The sequence below is a fragment of the Phycodurus eques genome, chromosome 13 (assembly GCF_024500275.1).
Source record: "Phycodurus eques isolate BA_2022a chromosome 13, UOR_Pequ_1.1, whole genome shotgun sequence".
Lineage (NCBI taxonomy): Eukaryota > Metazoa > Chordata > Actinopteri > Syngnathiformes > Syngnathidae > Phycodurus > Phycodurus eques.
The window spans coordinates 10,097,318-10,113,219 of NC_084537.1; the positions used below are offsets into that span (position 1 = coordinate 10,097,318).

Genomic DNA, 15,902 nt, shown 5'->3' on the forward strand with positions numbered 1-15,902 from the left:
CTGATTGGTTAGTCGGAGCAAAACTTGTTCCAGCCAACTTTGACTTTAGCAAAGCACGTGAACCTGTTTTCCAGCTACTGAATTTAAAACTGTAATTTGTTATGGGAACATGACGTTCTATTGTCATGAAACAAATCTCAATCATAGGTCATATCTTTGAATATAGTCACGCAAATGAACAAAATAAAATCAGTGCATGAAACTTTCGTTTTGCCTCACATTTTCTTACAGAAAGGATGAGCTGCAGTGACAGCATGGGCCACGGATTTGTTTAGGAAGCAACAAGTGGCTTTTGAATTCATTTTTATCTTTTAAACTGGATTTTCAATCAAAGTAAAACATGTAAAGGTGAATTATTACAGTATTTGAAACACTTTAAAGCCTTGCCAGCTATTTTTTTTGTTTGTGTTAATATATGTGTTAAATATTCCACAATATTTGTAGCATTTTTTTTAAATATTAGGTCCAATTAATATGTTTGCAAAGAAAATAGGGTGAATGGAACCAACTGACAAGAAGATCAAAATGATATATTTTCTTCTTTCTTCTTTCTTTTTACATTAGTTGCAGCTTGAGACTATTATTTTGAAAGAAGTCACCGGATCTTGCATGTTCACAAGCTTCTTTTGGAACCAGTGCGTCCCCTTCCCCTTCTCCCGAGCCCCCTCTGTCTGTCGGTCCCACTGTTGCCATTCCGACGCACAGCCCCCGACGGAGGCGCAACAGCTAAGCGCAGTTGCTCATGCCAAGTGGACTTCCACACAACCTCCGGTCCGGTCCGGAGGTCTTCGGATGCGGGTCTTTCCCCCCCTACCCCCCCCCCCCCCCAATTCTGTGCGCATGGGTTGGGACGACAGCAGCCACCCTCAAGAGAGAGAGAGAGAGAGAGAGAGAGAGAGAGAGAGAGAGAGAGAGAGAGAGAGAGAGAGAGACGCCCGTAGTCAGATGCTGAATTCAAATAACGGGAGTCATTGGAATAACGGGACATGACTGAGTAAGAGGGGGATTTAAAACACACACACACACACACACACAACAAAAGACACTTGGATGATGCCGGAATGGGGCGGCAGGAGCCCTTGGTGGTGTGAGCGAGGAACACAAAGCTCCGCAGCGGTGATCACTGTTTGATGCCACCGTCCGTCCATCCATCCATCCATCCATCCTGAGGGTCTCTATTCATGTTGCAAAAGCCTGGCTCCTGACAATGGATTACTTGCTTTGCGTGTGCAGCCTCCTCGTGCCAATGGTGCTGGCTGTTGAAGGTATGCTATATTTTTCCCCCCCACATTTGCCACTTTTTGTCTACCAAACGAGAACAATGGATATGTTGGCATTTGGTTCTATGGCAATCCCAAGAGACGAAAAGTAGATTTTTTATTCTTATTCTTTTTTTTTGGGGTATGTGGTTTCAGGGCAACCCACCAATGCATTCGCCTTTGGCTCATTTAAGGCTGGGGAAAAAAAGGAAAAGACTCAGTGCATGATTCTATTGCTGTGCGCTGATGCCCATGCATTGCGGCTCAAGGGCTGCCCTGTTGCTATTGTCCCTGTTGTAGTCACACCCACTGGCACAGCGGTTTGCAAACTGGGGTCCGAGGACCCCCGGGGGATGGTGAGCCGTAACTTGGGGAGCTACAAAATGATTTGCAATATATTATTGTGTCGTATCATTAAAAAAAAAAAAAAAAAAAAAAAAAAGTGCATACCTACGTTTGGGGACCCGCTTGCCAACAAAACAGACATATGAACCAATTACTTCTCGCTACCTTAGCTTTGAGCCAATTAAAAGCTCTGATAAGATTGTCACAAATCAACACATAAAGTAAATCTAAAATTGTTGAGTGAATAAAATCTTTTCACCCCCCCCCCGAATTAAAGGTGTATTACAACAGAATAGAGGTTGAACGACTTGAGATTTTTTAGTCAACTACAATGAGATGGAAGACGAGATGCCAAAAACCAAAGAGTTGAAAAGTTGACTCGTCGACGAGTCGACTAATTGTTTCAACACCTATAGTCTTATTTATTTTCAGGAACAAAGGTGTTTTTTTTCGAGAGAATATAGAATAAAAGGCGTAATATTACAAAGATAAAGTTGTATTTTTGTAATTCAGTTGTTAAAATATGCATTTCTTCCCTTTTTATACTTTGACCGTAATATTACAATATCATGACTTTATCTTGAAAAAAATACCGCTTTATTCTCGTGAGAGAATTATTATGATTATTTTTTTTTTATCCAGCCAAAATATGTCTTTGGACTTTATTTCTTAAAAAATACAACTTTGCTCTGATAACATTACTTTGAACTACTATTTTTTTTCTCTTGAAAATTTGCTCTTCAAAAGATTCCAACTTTTTAACGTTGCTTTAGGACTTTTTTCATCCTGCAAATGGGCAACTTTTACGCTTTTATTTTTGTCTTTGCTTTTTCTAAAGATTACGACTATTTTACCTTTTTTCGGTACAAAATTTGGTCTTCCAAAGATTTACTTTTTTTTCTTGACAAATACTAACATGTTAGTGTCACTTTATGCCCCCCCACCCTGAAAATAGGCAACTTTTTACATTTTTGTTCTTGTAAAGATTCCGTTTTTTTTGGTCTTAAATAAATACATTTCCCCCCCTAAAAAAAAAAATCTGAATTTATTCTTATAAAGATTTTTTTCTTGAAAAAATTCCTATATCCTATAAATTCCTTTTTAATTCCTATAGCAGTGAGGGGTACAAATTGTAATTCTTTTTAATTTGGCATTTGGATTATGAAGGGGTCCTTGGAAAAAAATATTTACAAAAACTGGTCTTAAAAAACACGGAAAGTAAGGAAATGAGGAATATATTATTTAATTTAAGCAAATCTATCTGCCGTAGAACAGAAAGATTTGACTTGGCAAGATTTTTTCAACAAGTAAACATAGCTAGCCTCAAAACTCCAGACTGATGTGTTAAGACTACTGCATTTATACTGCCTACACCTTTAGGATTATAGTATTCACCCTTTTGAGCTAAATGTACTCATAACCTGGACCCAAACAGTTTGAGAACCCTAGCACTAGGAGAACGTGAGGGTGCCCGATACCCCTCCACCGCACCCCCCAGAGTGTGAATTCACATGTCTGTAAAATAGAAGCGTGCTGCGGAGGTTTAAACCACAGACTAGAGTGGATCAATGGGAGTGCACCCCCCCACCTCACTGCTCACGCCTCAAAGCCAGCAGGACATACAGTACATGTGAAACATGATAGGTGACAATAGTGAATTAAAGGTCAGTGGTTTAACAAGTGTGCCGCAGTCGCTTGAGTTGTTTTCGCCACCCGGGTGGTGTTGCTGTGCTCCAGGGAAAACTCCACTCGCCTTCTCCGCCATACCCGCCCGAGCTCCTCCTCTTCTGAGCTATTCTGCTTCTGCTGGAGCGTGGCCAGCGTGATTCCTCATCAATTCTGGTGTCAGTAAGTAAATCAATGCAGCGGGCACACCGGCCCTCCTGAGTCCCAATGTGCTTTCCAACCAAAATGATCGGCCCATTTTCTCCCAAGCCGGCGGAAGATTTTTACTCAAGGCTTAGGGGTTAACTAGTGTTTGTCCTCTGAGGATAAACACGAAGGGCAGATCATCAGAGGGTGGTTTAAAAGCGAGAGTGGCCTTTTTTCAGCTATGTCATTATTTACTTGTACCTCAGTAGATTTCTACAAAGCCCCAGAGATGACATGGATGTTTTTTTTTCCATCCAAAACTGTGGTCACGAAATGCTAAGTCATGGCCAAGAAATAGGTATTACATAATTACAAAATACTCATTTGTGGCAACAGAGTACTTGTATTGTGCGCAAAAATACAAATTTGTGGCCACCTAATAGACATCATTTGCGCACAAAAAAATAATTTGTGGGCCCGAAGTTATGACCACAAAATACTAACTTGTGATTGTAAAAGGTACACAAAACCTCATTTGTGTCAACAAAGTAGGTATAACGTGAGGACGAAATACTAATTTACTGCTATGAAATAGGGTTAGCATGCAGACAAAATATAAAATACCAATTTGTGGTAATGAAATACTGAGTTGTGGGCTAAAAAATACTAATTTGTGGCCATAGTGTAGGTTTAATGTGCGCACGAATTGCTACTTTGTGGCCATGAAATACTAGGTTGTGGCAAAAAAATATTAATTTTTGGCCACAAAACCTTAATTTGTGACCGCCAATACTAAACTGTGGCCACAAAATAAGATTAACGCGTGCACAAAATACTTGTTGCCACAAAATATTAGCTTATGGCAACCAAATATTAATTTGTGGCCCCGAAATACGCATAACATGGGCACAAAATACCAATTTGTGGCCATAAAATACAAATGATGTAATGTGCAGACGAACTACAAAGTTGGGGTCACGAAGGAGGTGTGGCTCCGTCCTGGACAGATGGGTGAGCAAATCGAGCGGACTTTCTTTATTGGGCTAATGGCATTGCGCTCCCATTTGTTTCCTCAGATGTCCAAGTTCTTCATGGGAACGATTTTAAACTCACAAATTAGTATTTTGTTTGCACATTATACGTGTTTTATGGCCACAAATTAGCCTTTTATGTCGATGTTATGGCCATAATGTGGGCACAATTTTATTTGTTCTCTCCAGGTCATGTCTGGTGTTCCTTATATTTCAGCACTTTTTTATTTTCTTAGCTTGGCAACTGCTTTGCTTGGATGATGCTTGTGTAATCACATCTCTGCAGTTCACAGACTGCAATAAAACATAGCATTTCTATGTTGCATTACTCTCATTTTGCGCTAAGCATTTAATATATAGTTGTTTTTAAAAGCTCATAAAGTGGAGGGACAGCCGCTCCTGAGCGTTTCCATTAAATAATCATCACCCATTCATTTGGACGCAGGGTGATTTGCGGCGATATCCTTAATAATTTGCTGACCTGCAAATGAATGGACAATCAGCTGAGTAGCGAAATGAAATCAGGTCGACTTTAGTGGTGGCATACGATAGCTCCTCATCAAGTGTCAAAGTGTTCCCATCAGAGAGAATCTCAAGCAGAGATCAAGCGGAGCTCATACGTCAGATCCCGGCAGTAGACTGATTTTAAAAAATATATACAATATACCTTTTTAATGGCTCTTATCACCGATGCAAATATTTGCTGGTTAATATTTCATATGTTTGCTTGTTGGCAAGTGAGGCGGCGTTGTAAGACGAGGCCTCGCTTTCATGATGCTCTCGCTTCTTCTCAAAGTGAATAAAACATGTGTGAGCTCCCAAAGTGTGTTGCAACTCATGGGTGTGTGGCATTTTGGCTCTGGCGATCATAATAATAATAAAAAAAAAAAAAGAAAAAAAAAAGAAAACGAAGAAAGACAGTAAATGCCACTGGTGGTGACTCTCGCAAGTTCTAACTGCAGCATTGTTTTTTTTTTTTGTCTTTTTTTTTACCTGAGGGCAACTCCACTGCTGCTGCAGTTTTATGGGCTGTGACTTGTGTGGGGGAAGGGGAGAGTTTTGGGGTATGAGTAAGAGTGGCGGTTATCTCAAAGGTGTAGTAAATTTTAACAAGGGGTGTTGGAGGCTTTCTGGAACAAATGGGGTCTTTTACGATCTGAACCAGTTTCTGGAGCAAATGAAGGAAATCTGTTATGAGTGGATAGAGAAGTATGATATCACACTTTTTCTTTTCACCAAAATAAAGAGAAATTCATGCAAGGCTAGTGCTGGTGCAGTCATGTTTGTAACACTAGAGACTCTCTGCAGGGGCTCTTGAAGTTTTTAGGTCCAGGGTTTCCAAGAACCCCCTCATAATTGTAACTGCAATAAAACAACCACCAAGGGTACACCAAGATTTCCCATATTTTTGAGAAAAAAAGTTATAAAGTGATGATAACAAATTCCTATTTTTCATGGAAAAAAAGAATCTTCAGTAGATCAAATTCAGATTTTTTAAAATAAAATGGTAATGTTGAGAGAATAAAGTTGTATTTAAACAAAAAGTGGTACAATTTGAAAGAATAATGATGTAGAAAAAAACTGTAAAAAAAGTGCCTACTTTTGAGAAAAAAAAGTGTAGAGTGATGTGAACAAATTCAAGAAAACATTAGTTCAAGAAAAAATGTCAGCAAATGTTAAAGGAAAAAAGAAAAAAATGTCCAGATTTCTTTTTTTCGGGGGAAAAATAGTTACAAAATTATGAGAATAAAGTCATAGTTTTTCAAGGAAAAAATCTTTACACGAACAAATATTTTATTGTGATAAAAATAATCATTGTCTTAGTTTTCCAAGTTGCAGGTATTTAAGTCATAGTTTAATGAGGGAAGACATATAAGACAAAGGATATTAATTTCCAAAGTACAACTTTATTACTGCCTTTTATTCTACAAGAAATGCTTTTATTTATTCTCGAAACATAGACATTTTTTTTTCTTGAAAAAAATAAGCTTTGATTACCGTAATAATTAGCCTTTTGTTCTAACCAAACCCCTGACTCTATTCATGCATGGCTGTCATATTTATATGATAATATATGTAATATGGAGTCATTGGTTTCGTATGTTTGTATAAATACCCATACAGCAGCTGAAATAAATATTTAACACGTCACCATTGTTCTCACTAAATATATTTCCAAATGTGCGATTGACATAGAAATTTCACCAAATATTGGGAACAACCCAAGTAATCCATACATACAAAGAAAGTAGAATAAATAAGATCAGAAATTAATGTATGTGTAATAATGTGAAATGACACTGGGAAAAGGTATTGAACACGCCCACTGGTATTTATTTAATACTTTGTACAAAAGCCTTTGATTGCAATGACAGCTTCAAGTCGCCTCCTGTATGGCGAAGATTTTCTTTTGGATTCAAGTCAGGTGATTGGCTGGGCCATTCTAGCAAGTTTATTTTTTTCTTCTTTGAAACAAATGGAGTTTCCTTGGCAGCATGTTTTGAATCATTATCCTGCTGAAATGTCCACCCTCGTTTAATTTTCAGCATCCTCGTCGATGGCAGCAGATTTTCGATTTTCGTCATTTCCCATTCATCCTTCCTTCAATAATCTGAAGTTTACCAGTACCATTTGCTGAAAAGCAGCCCCACACCATCATTTTCCCACCTCCGTACTTCACTGTTGCTGTGGTGTTTTTAGGGTGATGTGTGGTCCCATTTCTCCTCCAAACGTGGTGTGCATTATGGCATCCAAACTGTTCAATTTTGCTCTCATCTGACCAGACTATATTCTCCCAGTATTGAACTGGCTTGTCCAAATGTTGTTCAGAAAACTTTAAAGGAGCTTTGACATGCTTTTTTTTTTTTTTTTTTCCAGCAATGGGGTCTTGTGTGGTGAGCATGCATATGAGCATATGAGCATGGCAATGAAAATACATTACTCACTGTTTTCCTTGTGACAACAGTACTTGCCAATTCCTGGTCTTTTTGGAGCTCTCCATAGGTGATCCTTGGCTCTTGGACAACTCCTCTGATTATTCTTTGCACTCCTCTGTCACACCTGATGGAAACAAATTTATGGTGGTATGATTGGTTTTCCACTTACGTATTATGGCCCCAACCGTGCTCACTGGAACGTTCAGAAGCTTAGATATGCGCTTGTAACCAATGCCACCATTATGTTTTGCAACAATAAGTTTGAGCTGGTCTTGAGACAGGTCTTTGCTCTTACCCATCATGAGATGTGTCTTGACTCACACATTGGCAATGAAACCTTTTTGTAGTCAATCAGTTAGGACTGAAGCAGCTGATATTCATTTGGACTGACAAGCGGCTGGATTGCTGTTTGATCATTGATAGATTTTAGGTGTCTTCTTGGCTTTCCATGCATTTTTGCACCTCTCTTTCTTCATGTGTTCAATACTTTTTCCCTGTGTAATTTTACATTTTTACACACAACTTAATTTCTGATCTTATTTGTTCTACTTTCTTTGTATGTATGGATTACTTGGGTTGTTCCCAACATCTGGTGAAAATGTCATGTCAATAGCACCTTTGCAAATATATTTAGTGAGAAAAATGGTGACGTGTTAAATACTTATTTCAATCGCTGGAAGTAGGTATACACATTTTAAAATGATACCACATAAAAATATATTGCAAATCATTTTGTGGACCCCCACCACCATGGCTTTGACCCCAGTTTGAGGACCTCTGCTCTTGTTGCCCCTGAGGACCAGAATCAGCAGAGGGTTCAAGCTGGATCGGACTCCCGAGGGGCCGAGTGTGATCCAAGGCTCAGCCAGCTGTGTGTACTGCCCAAGGCCCGAGAGTAGCCAAACAAACACAGCTGTGATTGGTTGCCCCTAAACCCACCCCCACACCCACCAATCCCCTCTCTCACGACTAATGATAAAAACAAAAGTGCTCATTCTTGTGTGTGTGTTTGGACTGAGGTCCCGTCGTTCACACACACACACACACACACACACACACGCAGCTACAGAAGAATTTACGTTCATTACGTTATGTGCTGCACAATGCCCATTGAACTGAAGCAAAAAGTGTAACTAAAAATTTTTAACTCTTTGCATTCTATTTAATTATGTCATTATTATTAGTTAGTAGTATTTTTTTCTAAATATATGTTTTATTAAAGAGTTATTTTTCTCATTTAAAAATACATTACAATTTTTGGGTGGGGGGGCTGAAACGGATAAATGGCATTTTCATTTCAATGGGGAAAGAAGTGTTTTGAGTTATCAGCATGGTCATGCAATGAACTAAACTCATATCTCAAGGCACAACTGTAGTAACTAAACCTATAGAATTTTGGTATTTCTTATTTTAAGCTTAACTTGCTTTTAACCAGTGATAATGTCTAAAAAAACAAAACAAGTTCTAGACCCTATTACGATTTTTAGGGGAAAAATGCTTGAAGCAAATGAAATGTCACACACACACAAAAAAACTGCCTGGCAAGAAGAAATATCTCTGAAACAAATAAGTATATTACTTATTTGTTTATAACAAATAAGTATATTACTTATTTGTTTCAAAGATATTTCTTCTTGCCCGGCAGTTTTTTTTTTCTTTAATTTGAGATATTTCGATTTTAGTTTTAGCAGTCTGTGATTGATATTTCATTTGAGGGAAACGTAAGCTCCACTCAAATCCCTTTTGTACTGTTTTTTATTTATTTATTTATTTTTAAACTTGACACACTCCTTTCGCCGTCTTCAACTTGATATTTAAATACATGATCTTTCCCGAATTCGTGTTGTGAACCATGAAAAAATAATCGCGTTTACGGAAAATAGTCCCTGCAACATAAATCATCTATTAAGGTTTGATAAAAAATGTATGTGCAAGGAAATCAAAGGGAATAGAGGCTTAGAGAAGAACATTTTTGATACGTTCCTGTGAAGATCCTCATAGAGACGTTCTCATGATATTTTCACAGAAACCTGTACAAAAGCGCAATGCACTACATCACCTCCAAAGTGTGCAATCATTATCGTTACAAACAATTTAAATTAAAAACAATTTTATCTTTATTTGCTGAAAAAAATTATTGGGTATTATATAAACCTATTTTCTTTGGTCACAAGTGAGTTGAGGAGCTTCATTTAGACAAAAATAGTCCTTTGCCACCATCTTGTGGCATCTTTTAGCAATTACAAGCCATTTGAGGGTTGGGTGGAGTCAATTACTTGCAGATTTTGGCTTTTCACGGCTTTCTTATAAACCAAACATTAATGTCGGTCGACATTCTTCACCTAACGTTGTCTCAAAACGTTTGCAAAAAACCAAACTTTTTTGTGAAAAGGCCAGTGACTATGACGCGAATATTTGTTTTGCTTTCGTGATGCCTCGAACTATATAACAACAAAAACATGACTGAGAAAGGTCTTTTAATGACAAAAATACAAATTTATTTACAGCAGTATAACTAACAAAAGTGCAGCGAGCGACGCTGTGTCACTGCATGGCTCGAGTTGAACGTCAGTGGCTTTCGACATAGCGTTCCTTATTCACTCCAATTTCTTAGGATCACATTACACACTTTCTACTATCTACCATGACACATACTCTGTTTACACCACACATATACATTTTCTGTTTGAATGTGAGGTGCCTAAACTTGTCCGACGTCCCATGTGTCGGCATTTCTCTCCCTCGCAATGGAAATAACTAGCGGAGATTCACTGCCTAATCTTTATCTTCCACTCAAAAGTTGTGCTGACCTCAAAACCAAAGGGGTGCAACGCCGCCATCTACTGGGTTCTGTGAGTTAGTCCAGTGGTTTCCAAAGCTCAATTTTACAGACAAGCTAGGCGAGACCCTTTTGAAAAACGCACATGATTTATGTCTACGTCGGAGGCAGTAAACGGTTGGCCACGGCTCGGAAAAAAATGTTGGGTCGAATTCTGAATGAAACGACAGTCCACTTTTTAGGTTTTGAGTGATCAGCAATACACCAATGCCTTATTACAGTGCACTACTAAAGAGAAAAGGACGCATAGAGCCTATAAATTAATCTGTTAGATCAAGATTGACTTTGGTCTTCCTGCATGACCCAGTGGTAATTGATTCAAACAGTGTTAAGGAAGAGCACCAAGATTTTGTGGCCGTTCCGCATTCATTCAAGTATTCATTTTTCATTCATTAATTCACTGCTTTAGTTTCTCCAGGTTTTTAGGTTTGTATCTGTGGAGATGGAACACCAGTTGTCAGATCCCATCTCCATATACACACACGAAAAAGAGAAGCTCATTTGCATTGCAACAAGAAGGTTTTACAGTGATTTTTTCCCCCTCATTTGCTCCCAGCATCCAAGTGTGGTAAAAGCTAAAGCGAGGAGACAAGCATGTTTTTTTTTTTTTCAAACACAGTTTTTGTTTAGCCGTGTCGGCGCAGCGAGGGCGTGCCCTTGGAGATGTAGTTGGCGGAGTGAGATTTTAGTGGCAGAAAGTCCGTCAAAACGTAGACGTAAGTAACCATGTGTAACTTGTCGAACGCAATTTTAGTGAGTTTGATTTCCTCGCAAGTGTGGTGGATGACAGACTCCTTTCAACCCTTTGAATCATTGTAGAAATCAACGAATAGAACGCGTTGTTATCATGATCATCATTATTACATATTTTAAATCATCCCACCTACTGTCTGGGACGTAGTCATGGGTGTTGGGGGGGTGGAAACGAACGACCGTTGGAGGGGATAGATACATGAGGTCAGGTCTGTTGACATATTTAAGTAGCCTGGGCGTTTCACCAGCTCATTTTGTATTTCATAAAGATACCCGCTAACGTTCAATGCTGCAGCCACACACGGATGGCTGAGTCCTCTTCTGTATATAGAGACGCCTCCATGAGACACTCTTGCGCCGCTTTGAAAGGGAATGAGAGGAGCCGTTTCTATTGGACAGGATTGAAGCCTCACTTTTAAATGCGCCGCTGTGTCGCGGTGAATTAAGTGATCGTTTTTAGGGGTTGTTACAGGAGGGTCACAGTGTCTGATGCTTTTTTTAGCCGTTTATTGACTGGCGGTAGAACAGTGAAATACATGAGCACAGTCACGTAGAAGCTGCTGTTGGCTCCAGCACTCACCCACACGCAGACTTGCTGATGTCGAACAACCCCACTAGGGTCCGCCTCTTAAAGGCACATACACTACAGTACGTTCAGTATTTTCTATACATTTTCCATCCATCCATTTTCTGTACCGCTTATCCTTACTCGGGTCGCGGGCTGCTGGAGCCTAGGATTTAGAGTCTTCAATCAACTTGATACATTTTATGTTGGCAATTTGTTATTTTGTGTGTGTTCAAATACATTTATTATTGCATACAAATAATACAAAGTTTTTTTCCCCTCAGATTTAGGTGTTTTGACAAATGTTTATATTGATGATATTGTGACACTTTTATCCACAACTGAGGTACTGTCATCTTCAGTGTCATATGTTGGAGCCGTGTCAGTATCATCTAGGTTGCCTGAAAGGAAAGAATTAAACTGGAATTAGAGAGGGGGAAAAAAAAGCGCAGTAGTCGTTTAAATCCGAACGTACGTCAAATCTATCAATATTTGATGAAAGCTGATAAATAACATGACATGACTGACAGAGAGATTGATGCACTGGCACACTACTTACTTTCTGATACTTCTATCAATCTCTGAATCTCACTTTCTGGGGTGTTGGCCCAGTGTTGCACTAATGAATCAGGAAAACCGCTGAGTGGAATAATGGGCTGTCCACTAAATGTCAAAATTGGAACTAAACCTGTATTCACCGGAATAGAAATGCCCTTTTCGCTCTTCATTTCTGCAGTTAACTTGAAAATGTCAAAAATGGAGAGAGCCCCTGTTAGTTTTCAGTCGCTAATATTGTCTCTCAATAGCTTTGATTTTCAACCGCGAACGTGCAGGGATTGCTGTCGTCCAAAGAAAAGAGAGGCCGTTGTGGGTTTGTTAATGAAAGCGCTGCCCAGACAGTAAAAAGTGCGCACTCTCTAACCCAGCAGCTACAGATGGACCAATGATGTCTTGGCAAGTCAGGGACGCACGCAGTATGCTTCCACTGCATTGCCTTGGTTCTTTGAAGCACAACATTGTGGAACCAGATCAGGAAGAGTGCGGCTTGTCTTCTTGTGCGCGTGTGTGTTTGCCCGCACTGTCTTACTCTCTCCTTGGGTAGCACTACCAACAACTTGTGTGCAAATGGTGCACAGCAGGCGCCGTGCCATTGAGTCTCTGGGAAGAAAGTGTAATTGTTTCAGTAATTATGCGCTAACAACAACATCACTTTGGGAGGCCTCTCGTCCATAGTGGGAATTTGGAGAGGTGTAACAAGCCCACTGGACCGGCGGGTGACTGATTGACATCCAGACAACAGTGCCTATTGATCTGTTGTTTATTCTGTTTTTCTACCGATCCCGCTCTCACCTCTATGCAAAATCGTAAACAATGCGGGGGGAGGATCTGCTGATAACTCAGTTTGACAAATATCACTTGAGAGGAGCCACGGGGCGTGCTGTTTGAGCCTTCGGGATTGGTGCTGCTGTATTTCCACGGAGGCCTTGTTCCTATGATGCAAAAAATTTTATCTAACCAAGATTAAATATCGCAAATCAAGGCAAAGCATGTTGCCTGGCAAGATATTTCTTCTAAACAGGTAGGTTTTGTGCAAGAGCATTTCACTTGCTTTAAGCATTTCTTTCTTGAAAAATCTTAATAATGAAAAAAAAAAAAAGAATACAAAAACACAAATATAAATAAATATATCTGTGACATCTTGGTTCCACTGAAGAATTTGTGATTTAATAGGGATGTATACAATACTTTTCAAAGCACCTTTCGATAATGTTATCAATGTTTGATTATCAACGACTTTTAAGGGAAGACTGCGGAGACTACACTCTAACTGCATAAACGGCAATGTAACCGAGACGAAGTAGAATAGTGCCTTGAGATACGAGTGAGCCGATTTATGAGTTTTCCAAGATGCGAGCTGTGGTTTGGCAGATTTTTTGCTTCGACTTGCGAGCAAAAATCTGAAACATTTGCAAACATTTTGAGAGATTTGTGCATCCCTAATAATAACAGAAAGATTGTGCGTGAAAATGATGGATTAGCACAAAATAGAATGCACTACTTGGCTGCGACCAGGAGAGGTGCTGTTGATTCAATCTCAACTAGTTTGTGATCAAAGAAGAAGAACATGACATCAGGGTCAGCTGTGGCAAACTGAGCAACTATGGAAATGTCTCCACAGAATTAATTGCTGCTTAATAAGACACTGGCATCGCCAGAGAAGTTCAGAACGTAGAAACGCTTCCATCCCATCAAATTGCGGTCTTCAACCTATTCGTTTATTTGACTTTTCAGCTTGGTACATTTCTTGGTACAGTTTGTAAACTGTGAATTAATTGACGTGCCGAATTTATTGACGAATGTGTCTTTCCTGATGTTACAGAAACCCTGATGGACAGTCGGTGGGCTACCACAGAGCTGGCCTGGACGACATTCCCAGAGAGTGGGGTGAGCATATGTTTGTCTGTGTTTTGTTGCCCCAGCCGCTCCGTTTGTTCCCCCCTTTAACAACATTGGTTCCATTTGCTCATTAATAGAGCCCCGAGTGTCTAGAGCAGCACGCCTCCTACTGTTTTATTTCTTTGTTTTTGCAGCGTGTGTTTGCTTTTCTGGGCTACTAAAAACGCAAATCAGAAACACGCTGTGTGACAATGTGGGGGAAGCAACTGCGGAGTTTCAGTATTAAAAAAAAAGAAAAAGCTAAAAGCTTGATGAGCCACACACAATCTGTGCATCGTGTTCTCTAAACAAACCAATGTGCAAACATGCAGATAAACCACAACAAATCCCCACACTGTGTAAGAACTGCTAGGATGAATTGGGCAGGGGGGAAATGTTTCTAAGGATCCCCTCATAATTCTAACATCAATTAAACATAACTACCATGTGTCCCCCTATAAGCAATAGGATTTAAAAAGTTTGGAACGTTACATCCATCCATCCATTTTCTGTACCGCTTTATCCTCACAAGGGTCGCGGGCGTGCAAGGAGCCCATCCCAGCTATCTTCGGGCGAGAGGCGGGGTACACCCTGAACTGGTCGCCAGTCAGTGGCAGGGCACATAGAAACAAACAACCATTCGCACTCACATTCACACCTACAGGCAATTTAGAGTCTTCAATGAACCTACCATGCATGTTTTTGGGATGTGGGAGGAAAGCACGGGGAGAACATGCAAACTCTACACAGGCGAGGCCGGATTTGAACCTGGGTCCTCATAACTGTGAGGCAGATGTGCTAACCAGTTGCTCACCGTGCCGCTGGGATGACAGTCATACTTTTAAAAGTGAACTTCAAAAATCTGACTTTATTCTCGTAATCACTCACCTATGTCAGGAAAACGAAAAAACGTAAACGAGCATTATAGTGTCATTAAGTAGTGTTTTCAGCATAGCTGTTCTCATTATTTTCAGATAAAGCTCTCTTTACCAGATGAGATCCTCATGACCACATTCTGCTAAACTTTTCTGCCCCAAATGACTGGAACACACTGCAACACATAATAAAAGTCAATGCATTCATTCCAATTTCATCCTTTAAAATGTTAGTAAGGGATACTGTACATGATTGCTGCACCTGCTTTTAGCATGTTTTGAACCTTATGTTCATCATGTGCTATCCTGTAATGTATTATGTAACTGCACTATATCATACTGTACAGTTTTTTGTTTATGTATTTGTATTTGCTTCTAGTTAGCTTTGTTTTACTCTTCTGTCAGGTCATCATTGCAAATGAGAAACTGTTCTCAGTTGCATTACCTGAATAAATAAAGTTTAAATCAATCAATGAATAAAAAAAACACAACCTTTTCTGACCTAGTTACATACTATGGTCTCTAAAAAAAAATATTCCTTTTGTTCTTGAAAGAACTTTATTCCTGACATAATATGCCGATGTCAGTTTTATGTGATGCCTCCCAACCATGTCAGAGCTTTTGATTGGCCCAAAGCTAAGGTAGGGCGGAGCCATCGTATCATGCTCTAAAGCTTCGGTAAACATTGATTTGTGCGCGTGAATAAATGTTGACAACGGCAAGCACGGGAGGTGAAGCGCCGGTCACAATACGAAATCCTATTGGTCAACGTTGAGGTGCGCTGTCGGAGAGTTGTCGCTGATATGTCACACTACATGGAAGATATTCCAAAAAAATCGAATTTGCTAGACTTTTCATTTTGGCGTCGTAGGGCTATCGTAGGGACAAAGCGTTGGTCGTAGATTATGTCACACCACAAGAATTTTCTGAGAAATCGGCTGCGATAGCTAATCGGGCCAATATCGGGGCTAAACTCGTGTAGTCTGATTTCGGCATTAGATGTGAATATGAGTCTGACCGGTTGTTTGTCTATATGTGCCCTGCGATCGGC

At 39.7% G+C, this 15,902-nt stretch overlaps 1 protein-coding gene across 1 annotated transcript in view; it reads left to right on the plus strand.

Annotated features, from left to right (window-relative positions):
* Positions 1-911: 911 nt before the first annotated feature.
* ephb3a (eph receptor B3a) overlaps positions 912-15,902 on the plus strand; it is a 64,989-nt gene continuing 49,998 nt past the window's right edge. Inside the window, exons 1-2 of the mRNA XM_061693733.1 lie at positions 912-1,265; positions 13,921-13,985. Coding sequence (XP_061549717.1) covers positions 1,208-1,265; positions 13,921-13,985 — 123 coding nt within the window. The 5' untranslated portion in view covers positions 912-1,207. The remainder of the gene's footprint in view (positions 1,266-13,920; positions 13,986-15,902) is intronic.